Source organism: Eublepharis macularius, chromosome 1 (assembly GCF_028583425.1).
Source record: "Eublepharis macularius isolate TG4126 chromosome 1, MPM_Emac_v1.0, whole genome shotgun sequence".
Classification (NCBI taxonomy): Eukaryota; Metazoa; Chordata; class Lepidosauria; order Squamata; family Eublepharidae; genus Eublepharis; species Eublepharis macularius.
This window is the reverse complement of record NC_072790.1, coordinates 103,444,314-103,464,600: the sequence shown is the minus strand read 5'-3', so window position 1 is coordinate 103,464,600 and position 20,287 is coordinate 103,444,314. Positions and strand designations below refer to the sequence as shown.

At 43.2% G+C, this 20,287-nt stretch overlaps 1 protein-coding gene across 1 annotated transcript in view; it reads left to right on the top strand.

The window, feature by feature from the left end:
- FRK (fyn related Src family tyrosine kinase) overlaps positions 1-20,287 on the top strand; it is a 56,195-nt gene that overhangs the window by 15,663 nt on the left and 20,245 nt on the right. The window contains exons 2-4 of the mRNA XM_054974742.1: positions 9,700-9,821; positions 15,249-15,412; positions 19,072-19,240. Of these exons, the coding sequence (XP_054830717.1) occupies positions 9,700-9,821; positions 15,249-15,412; positions 19,072-19,240 (455 nt within the window). The remainder of the gene's footprint in view (positions 1-9,699; positions 9,822-15,248; positions 15,413-19,071; positions 19,241-20,287) is intronic.

Sequence of the window (20,287 nt, the reverse complement as noted above, 5' to 3'; positions counted from 1 at the left end):
TGCTTGAACATATTTCTGTCTCGCAATCTATGCTTTTTTTTTTGGTACCCAAGTTCATACAAGAATTGTTATACTTCCTCCAGTGAGATACCTAATTGGCTACTTAAACATACATGATTTTACTTACCCAGTGTCTTCTTGTGTCATCCTATCATTTCTTTTGCTAAATGGTATTTTATTGGCTTATTGATCCATGTGACCTCATTGGAAAAACTGATTCAATAAAAAGGTTGAAGAACATAAAATAAGCTGAAACTTCTCTGTAAAAATGGCAAATGAATTCAAACCAAGATTGCTTCCACATGGGGACAACAACCTGTTATGGACTCATTGCTGAGGGAGAGAGACTATGGCTCAGTGCTAAAGCTTCTGGTCCCAGGTTCAACCACTGACATCTGAATTGAAAGGACTAGGTAGGGTTATCACATGATCAGTGGGGGCACTCCAGCAGCCATCAGTATAAACAATTTTTTAAAAAAACAATTGCTGTCAGCAATGGTGTGACATCCCACCTGGTCTCCCTGCGGAAGGATTTTTGAGCGTTTTTTATTTTAAAAATGTAGTAGGTATAGACCTACTAATGTTTTTTTTAAAGGCCTACAGAAGTCCTTTGGTGGCAGAACTGGGGAGTGGAGGGTGCAAGGGGACTGAGAAAGAAATGGCAATTGATACAAGTGGGAACTTTGGAAATCTACACCTTCCGATCCACACAGTGGGGAAATTGGGTTTAATTTTGATGTTTACAAAAAGATCAGAGTATTAGGTTCCAGAAACACTGGAACATACCTTGGGAAACCACAGAAGGTGACGCAAGGAGCACAGATGGAAAATAGTGATGTGTGAATGCTCGAGAAAACCCCACTCCTGTTGAAGAGTCTGGGCGAAGCAAATCCGGCATTGTAGAAGCAGCCCAAATGAAAGATTTAAGAACAATTTAGCTACTGTTCTGATGAAAATGTCTACATTTTGAAAGTGCAGATTTTGTCATAAAAATTGAAACTGTTAAAACTAGGCACACCCTGTTATTCCAATATTTTTCTTAAATATGATTCATTTATCTTTACTCAGATTGTTATTGTTTCCTCATTCTTCATCCTGGAAACATTGCTCAAAGCCTAATGCTTGATCAAAGAAACAGGTTGTTATTGTTTCTAAGGCTTCACTTTGGATTAATTTATTTTCATAGTTCCTGCTACAGTCTAAGCCTTAGGATATTCTGTTCCAAGTTAGTTGCCTCCGTGTATCCGTCAGCAGTGCCAGAATGATGTCACAGCAAATTTCAGTGGGGTTTGCCTGTGTCATGCCTTTACTAGTGCAGATTATTTCACATCTACATAACCCAGAAGTATGAGGAAACTGAATGAACTACCACTGGGTTTCTGTAAGCCCTCCTGTTGTGCTTCCACTAGAGACTACTGAATTCTGGTTTGAGCAAAATATGGTAGCATTGCACGCTACAGTCTCGTTATTTTGAAGTACAAAGGCCAGTCTAATTATCAATTGCAGGAGAAGTCTAGTATTAGTAAGGCGTAAGAGCTGCTAGATCACTGTCAATGCTACTGTTGTTGGTAGGGACTGAGCTCTGTCCTCATAGTGGCTTACATTGAGGGTTCACAAATACATACTTTATTTCTTCTCAAGAAGGAGAAATTAAATGGAGGTTATCTTAATCTTTGACAAATATGCGGAGCCAAAGAATGATACGTTAATGTAGGAAAAGCAGTTGATTTGCATTGACTCCCTCTGTTTTAAATAATATATTCTTCAACATTTCATAGGTGAATCTAGAGACATGCCTAACCATGAGTGAGTGGCTCTGTTGGCAGTCTTTAGCAGATCTGGTAGATAATGGCAACTTGCCCTGTGGCAATCCAAATGTGCCAAAGCAGGAACCAAACTTGAAAACAAGCAGTTGTCTCCAGATGTCATAAGAAACATGTCAGATACATATATATCTATGCATGCACACACACTGTATTGATTCTGACTTTGGTCCCATTTTACAGCCAAAGAATACTGAAGCACAATACAGGATTAGTCCAACATCAGTCAATTTATCAATGTCACAGAATTCATTAGCAAAAATAAAAAAGTGTGTTTTTGCTCAATACTGAGCAATTGCCGTTTCCCTTCTCCCCACCCATTTAAAAATAAGTACACATGATGGCATTCTTGCTCACTAATTAAAACCACAAGTCCTCTTCAAGCACTGCAGCTAAAGAAAAACTCCTTCATCCAAACTTCTTTTGCCTTATAAAGTTCCACTGCAATTCCAGCTGACATCCACAAACTCAGTGGGCTGGAAGAAGGAAGTGCCAATACTAATCAACAACAACAGTGTGTGTATATACTGCCCTTTTGGACAGACTAGTGCCCACTCAGAGTGGTGAACAAAGTCAGCTGAGAGGAGTGGCTTACCCAAGACTACCTGCAGAACTCATGGCAGAAGTGGGAGTCAAACCATCAGAGTGCTGATTCACAATCCCCATGCTACAGAAGCTATGTTATTCATTCTTCAGTAAAATATATAGAATTTTGTGACTAATAATATTTTTGAATCACTACATCCTGTGTTACTTAATAATCCAGAGGCCTAGAGCAGTCTGAGGATGTGGAGAATATTCTTGGAAGTTTGAGACATACCACCTGCTTGTATAACCCTTGCCCCTCCTGGATGCTTAAATCTGCCACAGGGAGAGGCTGGTGGACTCCATCCAGGAGTCATTAAATGCCTCCCTGAGAGAAAGAGTGGTCACTCCTGCCTTGAAGCAAGCAGTGGTGCAGGCACTCCTAGAAAAAACCTACTTTGGATCCAGAAGAGTTGAGTAACTACCATCCAGTCTTGAATGTACCATTCCTGAGCAAGGTGATTGAATAGTGGTGGCTGGGCAACTTCAGGGATTCCTGATTGAAGTGGATTGCTTGGATCCTTTGCAATCTTAGTTCAGGTCTGAGCATGGGACTCAAACAGCCTTGGTCACCCTGGTGGATGACTTGTACTGGGAGATGGATGGAGGAATGCGATCCTGTTAATTCTCCAGGACTTCTCAGCGGTTTTTGATATCATCGATTAGGGTATCCTTCTGGACTACCTTTCAGGTTGGGTCTGGGAGCACTGTTTTGTGGTGGTTCCAGTCCTATCTTGAAGGTGGGTCTCTCAATATGGTGCTGGGGGACTGTTGCTCCACACTTTTCTGCCTTGCATATGGGCTTCCACAATGTCCTATCTTGCCCACAATGCTTTTTAACATGCTGGGAGAGGTCATACAGAGATTTGGGCTGAGTTGCCACTAGTATGCATTCAGCTGTATCTCATGCTTCCAGCTGATCCCAGGGAGACTGTGGAAACTTAGAACAGGTATGTGGGGCAATTTTGGGATGGATGAGGGGTAACAAACTGAAACTTAATCATGACAAAATGGGGGTAGTACTGGTGGGAGAAAGTCTGACTCAGGAAATGAGTTATCTCTCGTTTGGGATGTGGTTGCACTACCCATAAATGAATCATAGAATTGGAACGGGCCTTACAGACCAGCTAGTTCAACCCCCTGCCCAATGCAGGAACACCCTAAAGCATCCCTGACAAGTATTTGTCCAGCCGCTCCTTGAAGACTGCGAATGAAGGGGAACTCACCACCTCCCTAGGCAGCCGAATCCGCTGCTGAACTACTCTTAACATGATGAAGTTTTTCCTAATGTCCTGCCAGTACCTTCCCTCCTGTAGTTTAAACCCATTGTTTCGAGTCTTATCCTCTGCTGCCAACAGGAGCAGATTTGAAGCCTGGGAATGCTTTTTCTTGGATAAACTGGTGGCTGGGGTGGCCAGGGGTGCCCTTCACCATTTCTGGCTGATGACCAACTGCAGCCCTTCCTGGGGAAGGGGAAGTGCCTGACACTATGGTGCCTGCCCTGGTAACATCTAGATTAGATTACTGCAGTGTGCTTTATGAAGTGCTCCCCTTGAAGACTGTCCAGAAGCTATAGTTACCCTAAATGGGTGTGTGTGTGTCTCCTTAGGGGAATTAGTGGGCAAGGAGAGGCAATAAGAGATGGGTAACTGCAAAATCTCCACCTGTGTATACAAGGATTGTCCCTCTAGAGAACTCTCAATAAAGAAGCAGGTGTTCAATCAAAAAGGAGTTTTTATTTAAAATAATAACGATCAAATGCACACAAAACACACTACCAGGCAGTATGAGAACCCAGTGATAGCTACCAGGCAGGATGAGAACCCAGGCCCATAGCCCCTCAGGTAGAGTTGCAGGTACCTATACCCTCCTGGAGGAAGAAGGGGGATCTGGCACTTACCTTGTGCCTTGGCCATGGTGCTTTTCATGTGGAGGTCCCTGCATGTGCGTGATGACATCACTTCTGGGAAGTGATGGTATCACGCTGGCCACAAGTGTGCTACCGCACTTTGCGTGGAGCTAATTCTGGTTTGTTTGGAACCAAAATTGGACCCAACGAAGTGAGGGAGCATGCCTGCAACCAGCATTTTTTTTGAGTTTTTGAAATTCCTTTATTGTTGTTCTTTAAATGTTCATATTACGGAGATTGCAATAGATAATTCAAATTACAAGACTAACAATACAATAATCAAATATAACAGTCTGCGAGAAGAAATTAAAATTGAAGATAGAATGCACTACAATAACATCAGAAGTGTTTAGCTTACCAGTCATATGTAAAATCCCAACATGCTTCAGAAGGAGGTGAGTGCCTGGGGGGCATAGCAAGGTAGTAGAACGTCATGTTTGCTGAGGTAAGTCAGCAGCGGAAACCAGTTTTGTGTGAATTTGGCTTGGGAGTCCTCAGTATCGGATTGTTTCAGACCATGTGAGATTTTCTCATATATTAAAAAAAACCATAATTTTTGTGCCATGTTTGAATGGTGGGAGAGCAATTGTATTTCCATTTAGCTGCAATGACCATTTTTGCTGCCCCTACTAGAATGGCTATAAGTTCTCTCCTTGATGACAAATCAGACCTGTTTTCCCAGACATTTAGCAGCAATGATTTTAGTGAATTTGGTATGGAACACCCAATTATTTCATAAAAGTTTTTTTATGATTTCCTCCCAGAATTTGTTCACTTTTGGACAAGCCCACCAACAGTGAGCATAAGTGCCAGAATTTCTACAATTCTTCCAGCATAAGGGAGATCTGGATATATCCATATAGTGTAATTTTTGGGGAGTGAGGTACCAGTTTGGGGCTGGGGTTTGGGCCATTTAAAAGACCCTGCCACTTGCAAGTGGCAGGTCCCTTTAAACTATCAGCTGGCAGGTCGTGGTGGCAATTTCCCCTGCCTGCCAGCTGATAGTTTAAAGGGACCTGCCCCTTGCAAGGCAGGAAAGGGCCCTTTAAACTGTCAAATGCTGCTTTCCCTGCCGCTGCTAAGCATCAGGAAAGGGGCATTTAAACCCCACAAATCACGAACTGGTTCGTAAACGTGCCCCAGTTCGTGGTTCCTGGTTCATGAAAACCCACGAACCTCATGGTTCGGTTTTTTTGTGGTTCATGCCCATCTCTAATCCCTACCCTCAGGACCCATTCCCACTTCACAAAAGAGGCAGCAGTGGAAGGCCCAGGCTGAGTTAGCAAAAGGAGGTGAAATGCTGGACTGGCTGCACTCCATCATGAATCTAGAACAGGATCTGAAAGTAAGGCAAGATCCTGGTCAAAGCACAAAGCAGCCACAGGAGCTCCCAGCACCAGCTAGCAGTTGTAGATAAGACAGATTAACACCTAGCCTATTTAGGCTGAGGTTTGTGAAGGCTGCCTTGCTGCATCAACTGGTCCACCAGGCACAAGCCTTGTGTTCCAGCTCCAGTTGTCACTCCCAAGTGTCATTAGCCAGGCCTGAGTTCCTATTCCAGGAGAGATTTGGCCAAGCCTGCCTGGGAAGCCCTGTAAATAGCTTGTGGTTATGTTGGTAGAGCTTTAATTTTCTTTATTGTCCAACTGTTAAGGAACGTATATGTTGTGCTGTTACTCAGCCAAGTTTAAGTAGAGGGAAAGATGGGTTTACGTGTTCCTTAGAAATGAAACTGGCACACGAGGCTTGTTGAAGTTCAAAAGATAACAGAAGGTTTATTTATAGGTAGGATGGATAGTTAGATACTTAAAAGCTGAATTAAATAGGAGGTTTTTGTACAGATTACTTCACTGGCATAAGGCACGCAATGCTTGGTATGGTTTATTAGGTTGCTGACTTAGATGAGTGAGTTTGGTGTTATCAGTCTAAACTCTTCAAAGTTCTTTCTTTGTTGAACGCTTTTTTGCAGGTAAGGGGCTTCAATTTATGCACACACAGCATGCCTTCCCTTTACTGCAGACCTCAGGGTACTCCACTGAGTTAAAGCCCTCTCCAGATACTGGGCAGGAGTTATAGTTATACCAAAGCTATACCCCTTTTCCTTTGGCCGAAGGGGAGACTTCTTTCTAGTCACTTCCCTGGCCTACTACAAGTTCCCAGATCTCTTGTGTCAGTAAAATTTAGTACTGTCTGTCCCACTTTAGTACAAGGACTAAAAGAGCTTAAGGTTTTACTGTAAGGGTACACTTTTCCCTTTCTTCCTTACACAGAGAACTCTCTGGCCAGATTTCAGGCTTCAACTCCCTACTCTTCAGTTTACTCCAACTGTCAACTGCTCATTCTGTCAGCACCAACTATCAGCTCATCATTCCCTAACTGCCATTCTCTTTCAGGCTAGGCACAGAAGGGGGAAGGAAACTGTCAGCCATCCTCCCTTCTTGCTGCTGTTTCAAGCCTTTACCTGCCTCTTGCTGGATGCAGCATTTGGCAATCATGACATTTTTATACCGTCTGTCACAGGACCATTTCACTCCAATCTTGTTCCATCTACACTAGAGATGGGCACGAACAGAAAAAAACCCCAAACATGATGTTTGTTGTCCATTGCCATCCACAAACAGGGACTCACGAACAACCATGAACATGGCCCTGTTTGGCTGATTTAGCATTCAGCCTTTTCTGCGCATTCACAGCCTGTTTCGCGTCCCATGTCATTATGCGTTTTACTTTTCTGGAGCTGTCATGTGATGCACATCTGGAGTTTGTCTTGGTTCCTGCGGGGTATCTAGCTGCGGAGATAAAGTGACTTTTTTTGTTTCTGGCTGCCCAATTGTGGATGCCCCGGGCTTTGGGTGTGTGAATGGTCTTTGTATCTGGCGCCCCCCCTTCCTTTCCCTTGACCGCTGATTGGTCAGATCCATCTAGATTCACTCCATGAACATCCTGGTTCTTTGGTGGGTTTTTTGTTGTTGTTACCATTAAGCAGCAGTGTTTCTGCGTTGTATAAGCAGGTCAGTTTTATGCACAACGCTGCCATGTTTGCATGTGTGTGTGTGTGATGGACAACAGCAATTAAAACTGTTGTCTTTACGAATACTTAATTTTGTGGTCCTGCAGCAATTAAAAATTATGCTCGCCATTCCATGCCTCCGCTGGTGTTTTTTTATTTTGGGCTCACTGAAATGCAGCAGAGTTTCTGAGATGCTTTGTACAATAATGAACAGTTACAATTACACTGCTGTGGGGTAAGAGTTAATAAAACCCTGATTTTTATAATAAAGGATCACCATTGGAGCACAACACATTTTTCAAACGAGCCATGGCAAGGCTTAAACAGTGTGACAAAAGCTCCAGTGGTGCTTGTTCCCAGTGAGCGTAAATTTCCGGCGTTAAAAAACGTGGGTAGAATAGGAGGTTGGAAGCATGGGGAGGATTTGGGAGGGGACAGGGTTTACAGCAGGCTGCTGCAGACAAGCTGCATGAGACCAAAACGTGTTTTGCAGGGGCAATGGACAGGAAGATGAAAGCGTGAATAGAGGGGGCAGGGCATACTGATCTTACAGTTGCAACGTAACAGCGTTACAATGCATGCGCAAACTTTAAAAAAAAATCACCCACAAAGCGCACATCAGAAGATGAGACAGTGGATGAGTGTAAAACAATTAGAAGAACACAAATTCGTCATGGGGCCACGTAGTGTAAAACGCTAGGGTGCACAGTTGAAACCACTTTGAACAGGACGGAAGCGAGGAAACAACGATGTTTTCCATGAATGAGAAATCAGCCTTCATGAAAAAAAGAGTGCTGCTATTTTTAATATCTTTATATAATGCTTTTAATGTTTTATGATAATGTTTAATGAAATGTTTTAAATGTTTTTAATGCTGTTATCCACCCTGAGCCTGCTTGCGGGGAGGGCGGAATATAAATATGATAAAATAAAATAAAAATAATAAAAATAATAATAAAATGTTCGTGGTTGGCTGTTCGTGGGGGCCAGCAGGCTCTCCTCCAGCCATCATCCAAGTCAAGATCCCTACTGCACCACTCCCAGAAACCTTACCTGAGCAGGCAGCAGGAAAGGTACCAATAATAAAGAATAGCTTGGTCCCAGAGCCTGGCAGCAACCCTGGAAGTTGAAGGGGTAGATCCCTATCCCACCACACACAAAGAAATTTCAAGCTCCAGTGCACTCTCTCTATCAAAATGCCGACAGCAGCTGTCTCTCCCTCTCCAAAGCCAGCGCTGGGAGTCCCCCCCCCCCCGGTCTTTGTTCCCTTGAAACAAATTTGTAGCTCCACACTTGAAAGGAAGACCTGTCTATCAAGCTAAATTGGGCTTAGATTGGGGTTTCCAGGGCAACAGCAGGAGTTCAGACAGAGTTCAGACAATCCCTGCCTAAGTTGCCGAGGGAATTGATTGCAGGTGCCATATTGTCTGGCTTAATGAACAGCAACGAACGAGGCTTGCAACGACCACCTGTTTGTTTAGAATGGGGCCTCATGAACAGCTTGTTTGTAAACAGCAGATTGGGTTGTTCGTAGCTTTTTTTTGTTTGTATTGCTGTTCGTACCCATCTCTAATCTACACTGGCTCCCAATCTGCTTCTGGGCTCAGTTCACGATGCTGGTATTGATATTTTATTTAAATGTATAAATAAAATATATGCAGCTTGGTGGGAGTGGGTGAGAACTACCTTCAGGTAGTGCCTACACAGGATTTCAGCTTTACCTGTCAGAGGTATATCTAGTGGGAAAAAAATCTGTTATAAAATCATCTTGCTAGTTTAACGTTGGGATATTTTGTACAGCTGTTTTTTTGTGGGGGGGGGCACAGCTTTGAAAAGCAACTCAACTTTAAACTTCAACTGTTGGAAGAAAAGAAATAATGTTTATTTTTGCTCTTGCTATCATGGTTGGCCATTCTTTGTTTCATGTAGTCCTTTATATTTTTTTACCTTGACTGCATAGTCTTTGACAAGAGTAGCAGGAGCACTGTTGTGGATAAAACTGTTCTGCCTTGATCTCATGGGATAGGTTATACTATACTTGTCAATGGACAGCAATGCATTTTCCAGCCTTCTCAAATTCCAGTTACAGTTAATGATAACAATATATTCTGTAATTAATATAGACCCAACATTCTTGAATTCTAAAATCTTTTTGAGAAGGTAAGGATGGTGTACCCAGCTGGAGGAAAGAAGACTTGATGTTTGTATAACAAAAAAATTTAGTGGTTGTTACCCATTTAACTGTTCTCGTCACTTTTCAATAACTTCATTAACCTTGTGCCAAACTCCTCCACTACTTTGTCACCCATTTAAGCAGTACAAGTGTTATCTCTGATCACTAATTAAGAATGACATGCTACTTTCTATTTTAGGTGGTTTTTCGGAGCTATGAAACGAGCAGATGCAGAGAAACAACTGCTATCCATTGGAAGTCAGGCAGGAGAATTTCTAATCAGGGAAAGTGAAAGTCAAAAAAGCCAATACTCACTTTCAGGTATCACTACTTCCTCCTTTCCCCACCCTGGTTTTTAATTAATTTATTCCATGTTTGTTAATCTTTTTTTAATAAACTGACTATTGTTTCTTCCCTAGAAGTGCATAAAAGCAACTTGAAAACAATAGCTGTTTCTGATCATTGCAATTGTTTTTTGATTATTAGTATATACATGCATGTTGAAGCCATGCATAAGTATCCCCAGAGGTAATGCAGATAAACTTCCAGTGCCAAAGGATGAGCTTAGGGTTTTTTTAAAAAACTGGATTTCTTTTCCATATACTCAGATTTTTTTAAATCAATTGTTCCCTATTCCAAATCCTTTGGGACAGGATAAACTAAACCTTCCAGATTAGGGTTGGCAGGTCCCCTTAACCTCCCAGCGGTGGGGTGGGGGGAGGGAAGACCTGGCACTTACCTCACTGATTCCCTTGCATCCACGCAAAGCACACATGTGCATATGTGATGACATCACTTCTGGGAGTGATGTCATTTTGCCTGAGGGGAGTGCACCTACTGCGCACTGGCCACGTGATTGGCGGCAGGGGGCAGAAGCTGGGAGAAGGGGATCTCCACCCCCACCAGGGGATCTGGCAGCTCTACTCTGGATGGCTAACATACGCTCTTATTGGCAATATGACAATAATAACAACAATGACAATAAGAGTGTGCTTCTATACACATACACACACACACACACACACACACACAATATAGGCAATAATTACAACAGTGTGCTGTTAGACAGATTAGTACTCACATAGAGCAGTGAAAAAACTCAATGTTATTATCTTCACAAATTGGTGCTGAGAGGAGTGGCTTACTCAAGGCTAGTAGTGGGATCCCATCCAGCAGAGTGCTTACTTGCAGTCCAATGACTTAACCACTATGCTGCAGCAGCTCTTTGTATCTCTCTTTCATATCAGAGCCAAACTACATGAGATGAATTACACGTGTACGGCATGTGAACGCACTTATACATGTTTCCCTGTTGCTTTCCTGTTCACTCATACACTGTGGTCACAGGGCACTCAATCGGCACTTGATCCCGTGTTTGGACTGGCATGTGTTTCTTCCCCATTCCTCCCTGCTGAGAGATGGTATCCCATGAAGCACCTTCTCTTTGTGCATGCTCAAACCTTCCTCTGTAGCTTTTCTGAGAGGGAGAATTGTTTACTTCATTTGACATATTGGAAAAAAATCCACTGGGTTTCCTTGGGGAGAGGGCTAAAAAACAGGTGTTCCACACCTCTGCTGAGATCTTGCAGCTCGGCCCGCCATCTATGCAAAGGGGGTGGGGAATCCTCACTTCGCAAGTACAGCCCCTTGTTCCCAGGAAAGACTCCTCATTTCCCCCCCCCCTCTATATATAATACCAGTCCCTTGATAGATGAGAGAGCTTTCCTCCTAGCTCTTTAAGGCTGTCAGATGGTGCCAGGCATGGGTGTGGGACTTCCCTACACTGCACAGTGCAGTAAAATTCTGTAAACCTCAGAAGCCGTGGCAGCAACGTTTCTTACTGTCAGCAAGAAACAACTCTTTCTTGCCGGTTTGTCTCTAGCCACCGCCGATCTCCATTATTCCCTATGGGGAAACTATGGGGGCTATCCAGGGGGATGGGGTGCAAAGTAAACTTACAAAATTTTCAGGGGACCTACTGCTGTCCTCTAAAGATCCCCCATGTTTCAGGGAGATTGGACCTTGGGGGAGCCATTTTATGCCTCCCCGTTTGTTTCTATTGTGGGGAGAAAATGACTTCCACTGCAGAAACCCATGTATCATGGCTTCCTCATGAGATCCACACACCCCAAACCCAGGCCGGTGTTTCTAGGGTCCCATACTGGTATATGCCTTTGACCCCAGAATCTTTAAGACTGATTCTCTCAAGCATTGCTGGCTCAGCAAGCAGCCATGCACTGCTGTGATCACATTCCTGTGCTTCCACAGCCACCTTCTAATAGAAAGAGAGGGTAGAGACACACACAGGTAGCCGTGTTCACCATGGACCTGTATGTCACGTAGCAGCCGAGTGTGGCATTCATAGCACTTCTGCATCTCTGCTGGCATCCTTGCAGTACCAAAGAGCCTGTTATGGGCCAGCTCACAGGGCACTTCTAGCATTCAGCAGCCGAAGCTATGACAGCAGCTCCAGGCTTGCAGAGTCACCAGAACTGCTTGAACTGCCAGTCTCAGCTGGCCTGACAGAGCCTAGATTTGCCTATAGAGGGGGAATGCAAAGGGATTTGCAAGACCCTGCAGTGAGCCAAGGAGAAACGCAAAGTCAGTTCAACTCCCAGAGGAAGGTGCCTCTTTGTGTCGAGCTGACGAGTGTGTTTTCCTTTGAAACCAAGAGAGACATGAATAATGAAAATGTACATGTGTAATAATGAATATAATGAAAACAAATGAAGCTTTTGGCATGAAAACCAAAGTTTTAAACACATGCTTATTCCTAGTCAACATGAGCTTTATATACAACTGCTGCATCAGGTATTCCTGATGGAAATAATGTGTGCTGTAATTATCTGTTTATTTTATTTGGAATGATTTTTTAAAAATAAAAATAAATTTCAACAATTTCTAAGCAGGCAGGAATATATGAACAAGATATATATTAGTATCCTATGGAAAACAGTGTACATACAAATGAATGAGTCTCTGCACACAAGACATCTGGCACTGTTTTCCCCGTGTTGAGTAGGGTTGCCAGGCCTCCTCAACCTCCCGGTGGGGGACAGGGGTCTGGCACTTACCTTTGGGGAAAGGGGGGTGAGAGCGCACACACACATGCCACCACAGGCGCGATGACGTCACTTCAGGAGTGGTCATCGCGTGGCCCCTGGGCAGGCCCATTTTTGGGTGCTGTGGAGTGCTCCTGTGCTCTGCAGTGCCGGAAACGGGCCATTCTGCTGTGGATCAGGCCTGTTTTTGAGGCACTGTGGAGCGCAGGAGCATTCCTGCGCTCCACAGCAGCTCAAAAATGGGCCCAATCCATGCCAAAACAGGTCCATTTTGGGCTCTGTGGAGCGCAGGAGCATTCCTGTGCTCTGTAGTGCCTCAAAACGGGCCCGATCAGCACCAAAACAGGCCTGTTTGGGGGCGCTGTGGAGCGCAGGAGCATTCCTGTGCTCTGCAGCTGCTGAAAACGGGCCAGGTTTGCTGTTGATTGGGCCCATGTTGAGTGCTGCAGAGCGCAGGAGTGCTCCCGCGCTCCACAGCGGCCCTGGATCCTGGCGGCTGCAGCGAATGGGAGCCCGCCACACAGCGGGGGAGCATGCAAGGAAGGTGTGTGCTCCCCGCTGCTCAGGCGAGTGGGGGCGGGGTGTGGGGAGTGGGGGCAGGGCATCCCCCGCCCCCTCCAGGGGTCTGGGATCCCTAGTGTTGGGTGACACAGTGTTTCCTGGGAACTGTAGTTTTAAAAGAGTCTCTTGAGATTGCTGTGGAGAGGAAGGTTGAAAATATAAGCAAAATTAGGTTAGAAGCATTCTTTGAATTTAGTTTATGGGCACATGCCTTTAGTCCCCTCTCACTCTGGGTGAAATCAGCCAGGTCTTAAAATAAAAGTTTTCAAAGGGTTAGGTTGCTGGTGGAGAGGAACTTTGCAATTTCACCCAGATTGCAGTGGCAGGGGAGAGGGGAGAGAATTGCAAAGTTCCTCTCCCTCAGTGACCTTTAAAAACTTATTTTATGACCGGGCAGATGTCATCCAGAGTGATGGGGGTAGATGAAAGGCTTGTGTCCATAAACTACACTAGAAAAATGCTTCTAATCTAATTTTGCTTGTATTTTCAACCTTCCTCTCAACAGCGATCCCAAGCAACTCTTTTAAAACTGCAGTTCCCAGGAAACATAACGTCACCTGACACTTGAAGAATGTGTCCCAGATGTCTTGTGTAGAGGGACTCTGTGAATAATTTTATTAAGGTATGTACATGATACACAGAATCTTTATTGATATTTAGTATTCATGAGAATACAGTGATTGAAGTTATAGTTTTTATATTTTTAACAAAAATGTGCCAGCAAGTGAGCACTTTTGAAGCTCTTAGTTAGCTATGATAGGTAAAATTTAGCCTCTATATTAGAGGTGGTATACTATTGAGTGACAGATTCTGGGGACAAACATCACACCCTCGTCTGTGCTTGCCCAAGGTCGCCACAGTTGAGACAGAGTGCTGGCAGGGCTGGTACGCCCATTGAGGCCAGGTAGGCGGTTACTGGAGGGGATGCTGGGGGCAGGAGCACGTGCCACGGAGCTGAAGCCTCCCAGCTCTCCCACCCCATGCTGCCGCCGCTGCCAACACACACCCCAGCCGGGCGCAGCAGCCGCAGGCAGGCGTCTGGGGTGGCGCAAGGCAACCAAGCGGGAGAGCTGGGAGGCCACCCATGCGCCGTCCCAGCCACCCACTGCAGCAATTGGGCCGGCTCGTGCACACGCCTTGATGACATCACACATGATGTCATCACGCAGGCTTGTGTGTGTGTGCACGCGCACATGTGCACACCCAGCCGGCCAGCCAGCCGTGGGCGCCGTAAACCCTAGCGCTGCTCCTGAGTGCTGAAATAGGTATATAGTGTTATTTTAATCCAGAAAGCCAATTCAGTGTTCTGTTATAGTCTAGGAATACCAAAGACTTGCAAGCATCAAAAGATGCTGACTTTGGAAAATCTGCCCCCCACCCCTTGTTTTATCCAAAACGGCATGTGGAAAGGGCAGCATTAGCTACCAATGCAGTTGTATCTGGGGTTAGGGACTTCATGCAGGTGCAAATACATTCCCAGTTGTGTCTGGTTAGGGCTTGGACTTCTGAAACTCAGAGCTAAATGGCAGCTAGGTTTGCTAGCACAAGGCTGGCAACAGGCAGGAGATTTACTCAGTGTGCAGGGGCACGTTAGCAACATAATAGTTTTGCCCAAATGTGAGAGTGACCCCAGCAACACAGTAACATCACTTCTGGACACACAGGGAATGATGTCACTACATTAGGATGCTGCCCATTGCCCCCCCCTTCCTGCCATTTTCCTCCTGCCTCTCAGATAAGCAGTGGCAGGAAGCACCTATTGGTGTTGGGGCCCCTCTGCCACCAGTGGGAACACGGTGAGCCTAAGGGCAGCAAGACTTGGCCTCTGTGTCTTATGTTTTAGCCCTTCAGGGCAACTGGTTGGTCAGCATGTGAAACAGTGTGGTGGACTACATGGACCACTGGTGTGATCCAGCAGGGCTTTTCTTATGTTCATGATTGTTTAAGCTACTTGGACATCAGCTGGACTAGACTTGAGATGCTAGTTTAGGAGACCAGATTCCAGTTGAGTATATTGTGAATGAGGTTTGGGTAACAGACATTTGGTCGTGAGATCTCCTTTTATGTGTTATTTGTGTGCATACAGCAGGAGCCTTACAATACATTTCTTTTCCCATGTAACTAGTGTTTGACGGCACGGCTGTGAAGCACTACCAAATCAAACGGCTGGACAGTGGAGGATTTTTTGTGACCAGAAGGAAAACATTTCAAACTTTGACGGCTTTTGTCAGGCACTACAGTAGGAGCAGCGATGGACTCTGTATACGGCTTGGGAAACCATGTATAAAGGTAGAGCGAACACAAAGACTTTTGCTTTTGAACTACAGAAGCCTTTTGGTTATTGAGGTGACCCCCCTACTGGCCAAAATGATTATTTTAGGAAATAGTACATAACTGTGCCATTTCATTCTCGGAGGTGCTATATCAGTAAAAAATGTCATACCAATTTGGACAAATAATTGTGTGGCTGCATGAAAAAAGTATGCCAACTTGTGATTTATGAAGCCACTGTATAAATGTACATTGAAATGAAATCACCAGGCTCATAACTCTAGCTGTCTGTAAAAACTGACTGGGGGAAAAAATCAAGTTTTTATAGGCAATATTTCATTTTTTCTAAAAGCCTATCTAGCAGTGTTTTCCTAGTATAGGATATTTTAATCTTTTATATTATAAAAGGAAGATTTTAAAAACTCATATAACTTAAAAACAAAAGAATGATATAAATTTCCATTCTTGGCTTTTAAATTTCCACTCCCTCTCCCCGTAAAATCACTCATTTCAGAAGCAGTAGCTTCAAGAAGTGAATGCTTATACATTTACACTTCTGATTCAGTGGAGCATTACATTTTTATCAAATATGTAGAGTGTGAAAACCATTAACTTGTTCCTTGTGATGCAAAGCTGAAGAGACAAAAAAGGGGGGGAGGAGGTAACGCTCAAATGAAGATGGAGCACTCAGAGGTTTGTACATGGGAAAGATGTGCTTCTGATAGAATGCATGCAAGTTTGTTACCATGTTTTACAGTTTTTAGTAACACTTGAGAAAAGATCACATAACCTGAAGAGCCCTGGAGATTTTATACAAGCGAAAGAAATATTTTAAAGGATTGAATAAACCAAATTGATTAGTAAACAAGGCTTTCTACATTTATTACTCTCTCTAATTTTCTAGAGACAGCATTTATTGCTACACCACTATTAACTTTGTATGTTTGTGCATCCAGCACTCAGCTAAGACCAGATCTTTGCATTCTCTCAGCGGCATGGGTACTGTGGTAGAGCTGCTCCTTCACATGCTTTCAGGATAATGCAAAAAGCCCATGCTGGCCCCATATCTTACACCTTTGATAATGCTTGCATGAGGAAAACCACATCGTGGGCTCTTCCTATGTTCTTCCAGGTCATCTCTCATTACTCCATATCATAGAAAAGAGTGTCACTGCTGTAGCCTACATATAATCAAAATAAGTACACAATCTGTGTGCATAGTTCACATAGCAAATTCTATCCATACTGGCCCCTAACATGTTCTGCGAACAAGGCAAAGCCAAAAGGAACAGTTAAAAGGTTAATAGCCTTTGTTGTTAAGTATATTTGATATAAAATTTTGGAGGTATTGCAAGATTGTTTCTCAAGGTCAAGCTAGACTTGCAGGTTTTTAAGGAGCCACATAACAGCTTTGGGAAATGTCTGTTAAAAAATAAGAGCCCAAATGGGGGAGAACATGGGAGGAGTTCCCCACCTATTTATAACTGCTCCATTTGTGCAGAATAAAAACAGGAAAAAACCCTCCCTCCCCTGCTATTTTGTGTCAGGGAAATGGCTTGAGGGGGGAGAGAGGAGCAGCTCCTCCCCTTATGGTGAGAAAACTAAATGGCGTCTCCCGAAATAGTATGCACGATTTAAAGAGGAACCCTCACGGGAGAATCAGAAAAAATTAATTAAACTCTATTTAACAACATTTGTTCATATAATTTCATTTGTCGCATTTATTCATGTAATTACATTTGTTCATGTAATTTACAAATGTTATATACACTCCAGGAAGACTTCAGCATATAACACCTTTACAACGCACTGAATTGCTTAATACTTCTCCAGTGTGTGCTAAAGTCCGTAAAAGTCCAACAAAGTTGTCCTTCGTCCTTTTAATCCGCACAGGTCTGTTATGGAAGCTATTAAGTTTATTTTTGATGTTGTAAATGTGGGAGCTTTTGACTGCTATGTGTGAATTATTATTGTCATTAGGCCACGCCCCTGAAGAAGAAGATTTACGAAATCTGAGCTTGTAGCCGGCCCCGGATTGGGCGCACGGCCCGGATTTTGTTTATTCAGCAATTTAATAGTCAACGGACCTCAAGCTGCGGATTAAAAGGACGAAGGACAACTTTGTTGGACTTCTCCCTACATTGCCTGGTGCTGCCCGTCTACACTGCAGGTGTAGCCACTTATTCATCTGAAATGAAAAATCAAAGTGATCCTTCTGTGTTTTAGGAATGAGCTGCTGCTGCTGCTGTTGTCAGTGTCATAAATGGCTAAAGACTTGGAGACAGAAAAATGGCAGTCTCCTCTGGACTCACATTGGTTCCTAGCAAGGGTGGCTTTTCAGCTAGGAACCATAGCTTGTAGAAAGTTCTCTATCAGCTGCTCTACATTAAGAGATATCTTCTTTTGAAAAATGCTGTTCTGCTTACTTCCCATACTGAGCTTACTTTCCACTGAGCTCACATGCCCTTCATTGGTCGAATCCACATTACTCATTCTAAGTCGCATGTTCCCCGCATTCCCCACGCAATCCCGAGTGCCGGCCACATTACCTCATTAAACAGACGCATTTCATTCGCATTTCTCCCGAATATGTGGTCACAGGTTTTCAACGGGAGTTTCATGGTGGCCGTGAATGGGCCAATGCGCAATTTACGCGGTTTTTTTAAAAACCACCCCCTTCCTGTCTCTCCGGCCGTTCCGAGAGTTCCTATTGGCTGATTCAACTTGCAAGTGCTCCGTAGTCTGCAAAAGACTGTTTTTGACTTCATAGCATTGGATTTATTGATTATGCTGTTTCTGAATCAAATCTGGTAGTTTGAAAAGTCATTTTGGGGTGAATCCATCCTCAGAACGGACTCGTGAAACTTCCTTTTTAACTGTTTTTTATTTTTTTTATTTTATATTACTGTAATATCAAAATTACGAAATATCGAAATAATGACACTCCAAGGAAATGAAACTTCAGTAAAATTTAGGCACTGAACTGTCCTGCATAGGAAATGCCCACGAAAGCTTCCCACATGCTTCCAAATTTCCAAAAAAGAAACGGGAGAGAGCCATCAGTGCTGTCAGTGGGGGAAAGAGAGGCATCATTATCTTCAATGATGTTTATAAGGCAAGATCGAAATAACGGAAAAGTGCACTCAAAAAATTTTTAAAAATGGGCGGGGAAAAAAGGTCCTGCCCAAAAAAGCGGTTTTCGAGCGGCCGTGTGACCAGAGGGACACGCGAGAAAGACGGATTGGAAGCAGGAATGTGAACGAAGAGGAAAAAATTGCGGATTGGAGGCAAACGGAAGATATCCGATAAACATGCGGGTAATGGGTGAATGTGGATTCGACCATTGTTAGGGTTATGAACCAATCTGGAAAAATATATCCCACCCCTTTAATATCAGGCTGATCTGCAGCCAATATCAGGGGATTTATTTATCACTGTGCCATAAAAAGCTTCAATTTTAATTGTAAGCTACCATGAACAGGACTCTGAAGAAGGGCCATAGAAAGATTCTAAATAAATAAATGCCTGTCTCCATACATTAAACCACATTTTCCTCTAGCTCAGTTGGCAACCATTTTAAAGGTGTGGGAAATGATTGTCATAGCATACTCTGTCAGACATAGTTGTTTTTTAAAAAATTACAGAGTTTATGTATGGTCTTGCTTTATTTCCACCAGACACAAGTTCCGGCTCCTTATGATTTGTCATACCAAACCGCAGATCAGTGGGAGATAGACCGCAGCTCTTTGCAGTTCTTGAAAAGGTTGGGTTCTGGCCAGTTTGGTGAGGTTTGGGAAGGCTTATGGAATAATACCACACCTGTGGCAATCAAAACATTAAAGCCAGGTATGTCTAAAGTCTGTCTGAATATTTCTTACACAACAAATTTTAAATGGCCATCTAAACAAATTAATTCATACTTATATTCTGAAATAAAAAGCATCATTTCTCTAAAATTGAGGAGTTATCTACTGATATAGTCAAAGTTTTCATGTAATCTTCTCCTGCCAATTTTCTGAGTATTCAGTCTGGCCTCATGCCCCTCTCCCCTTCCAGGAATACATAACAACAATTCAGTTCATATGTTTTTCAGATTTTTGTTTCAAGGCGACTTAAGAAGGCATTAGGACTGGGAAGATCCTGTGAGCCTGATGCATGCATCCTTTTATTCTTTCCTCCCCAGTGTTCCATAAGCACTGTTAACTGCCCCCTTTCATTATATCCCCCAAATCCAGTTGCAAATCCTAATTGTTGAAGGAAAGGACAGGCCCATAAATGAAGAAAAGTAAAATGAATGTGAATTAGTCTGTTCACGAACCTAATTTTTGCATACACTCATTACACTGACTACTACAATATAGATTTTTGAATTATCTTAAAGTTTCAATATTGCTGTTTTTTAGGCTGAGATTTTAAAAAAATTGTTCAAATTTTCCTTTTTGCACATTTATTTTAATTATTTATTATTACTACTTATTTTATTATTTTATTATTATTTATGTAATTAAGATTATTTATATTATATTCCATTAATTTGGTATTTGGTTTGAAATTCTGTGTACAAACAAATTGATTACTTACCAGATATGACCTCAATAGAACAGGGTTTGCTGAGGCAGGACTTGGGCAAAGACCCTGTCGTGTGAATGGAAGGCAGTTCCACTTACAGGGTAAAGAGGGTTTATCACCAGTTTCCACGAGTTCTTTTCAGATCAAGGCTGAGAGGCATGAAGGTCTGCTGCAGAAAAGGGATCAGCTCAGCACTGGCAGGGAAGAGCAAATCCAATACTGTCGCTGAAACTACCAGACAATACTTTGGTCTATTTGTGCATTCATTTACAACATTTCTCCTGTTTTGTCTGTATTATTTATGCCAATAAAGGTTGCTGTGCT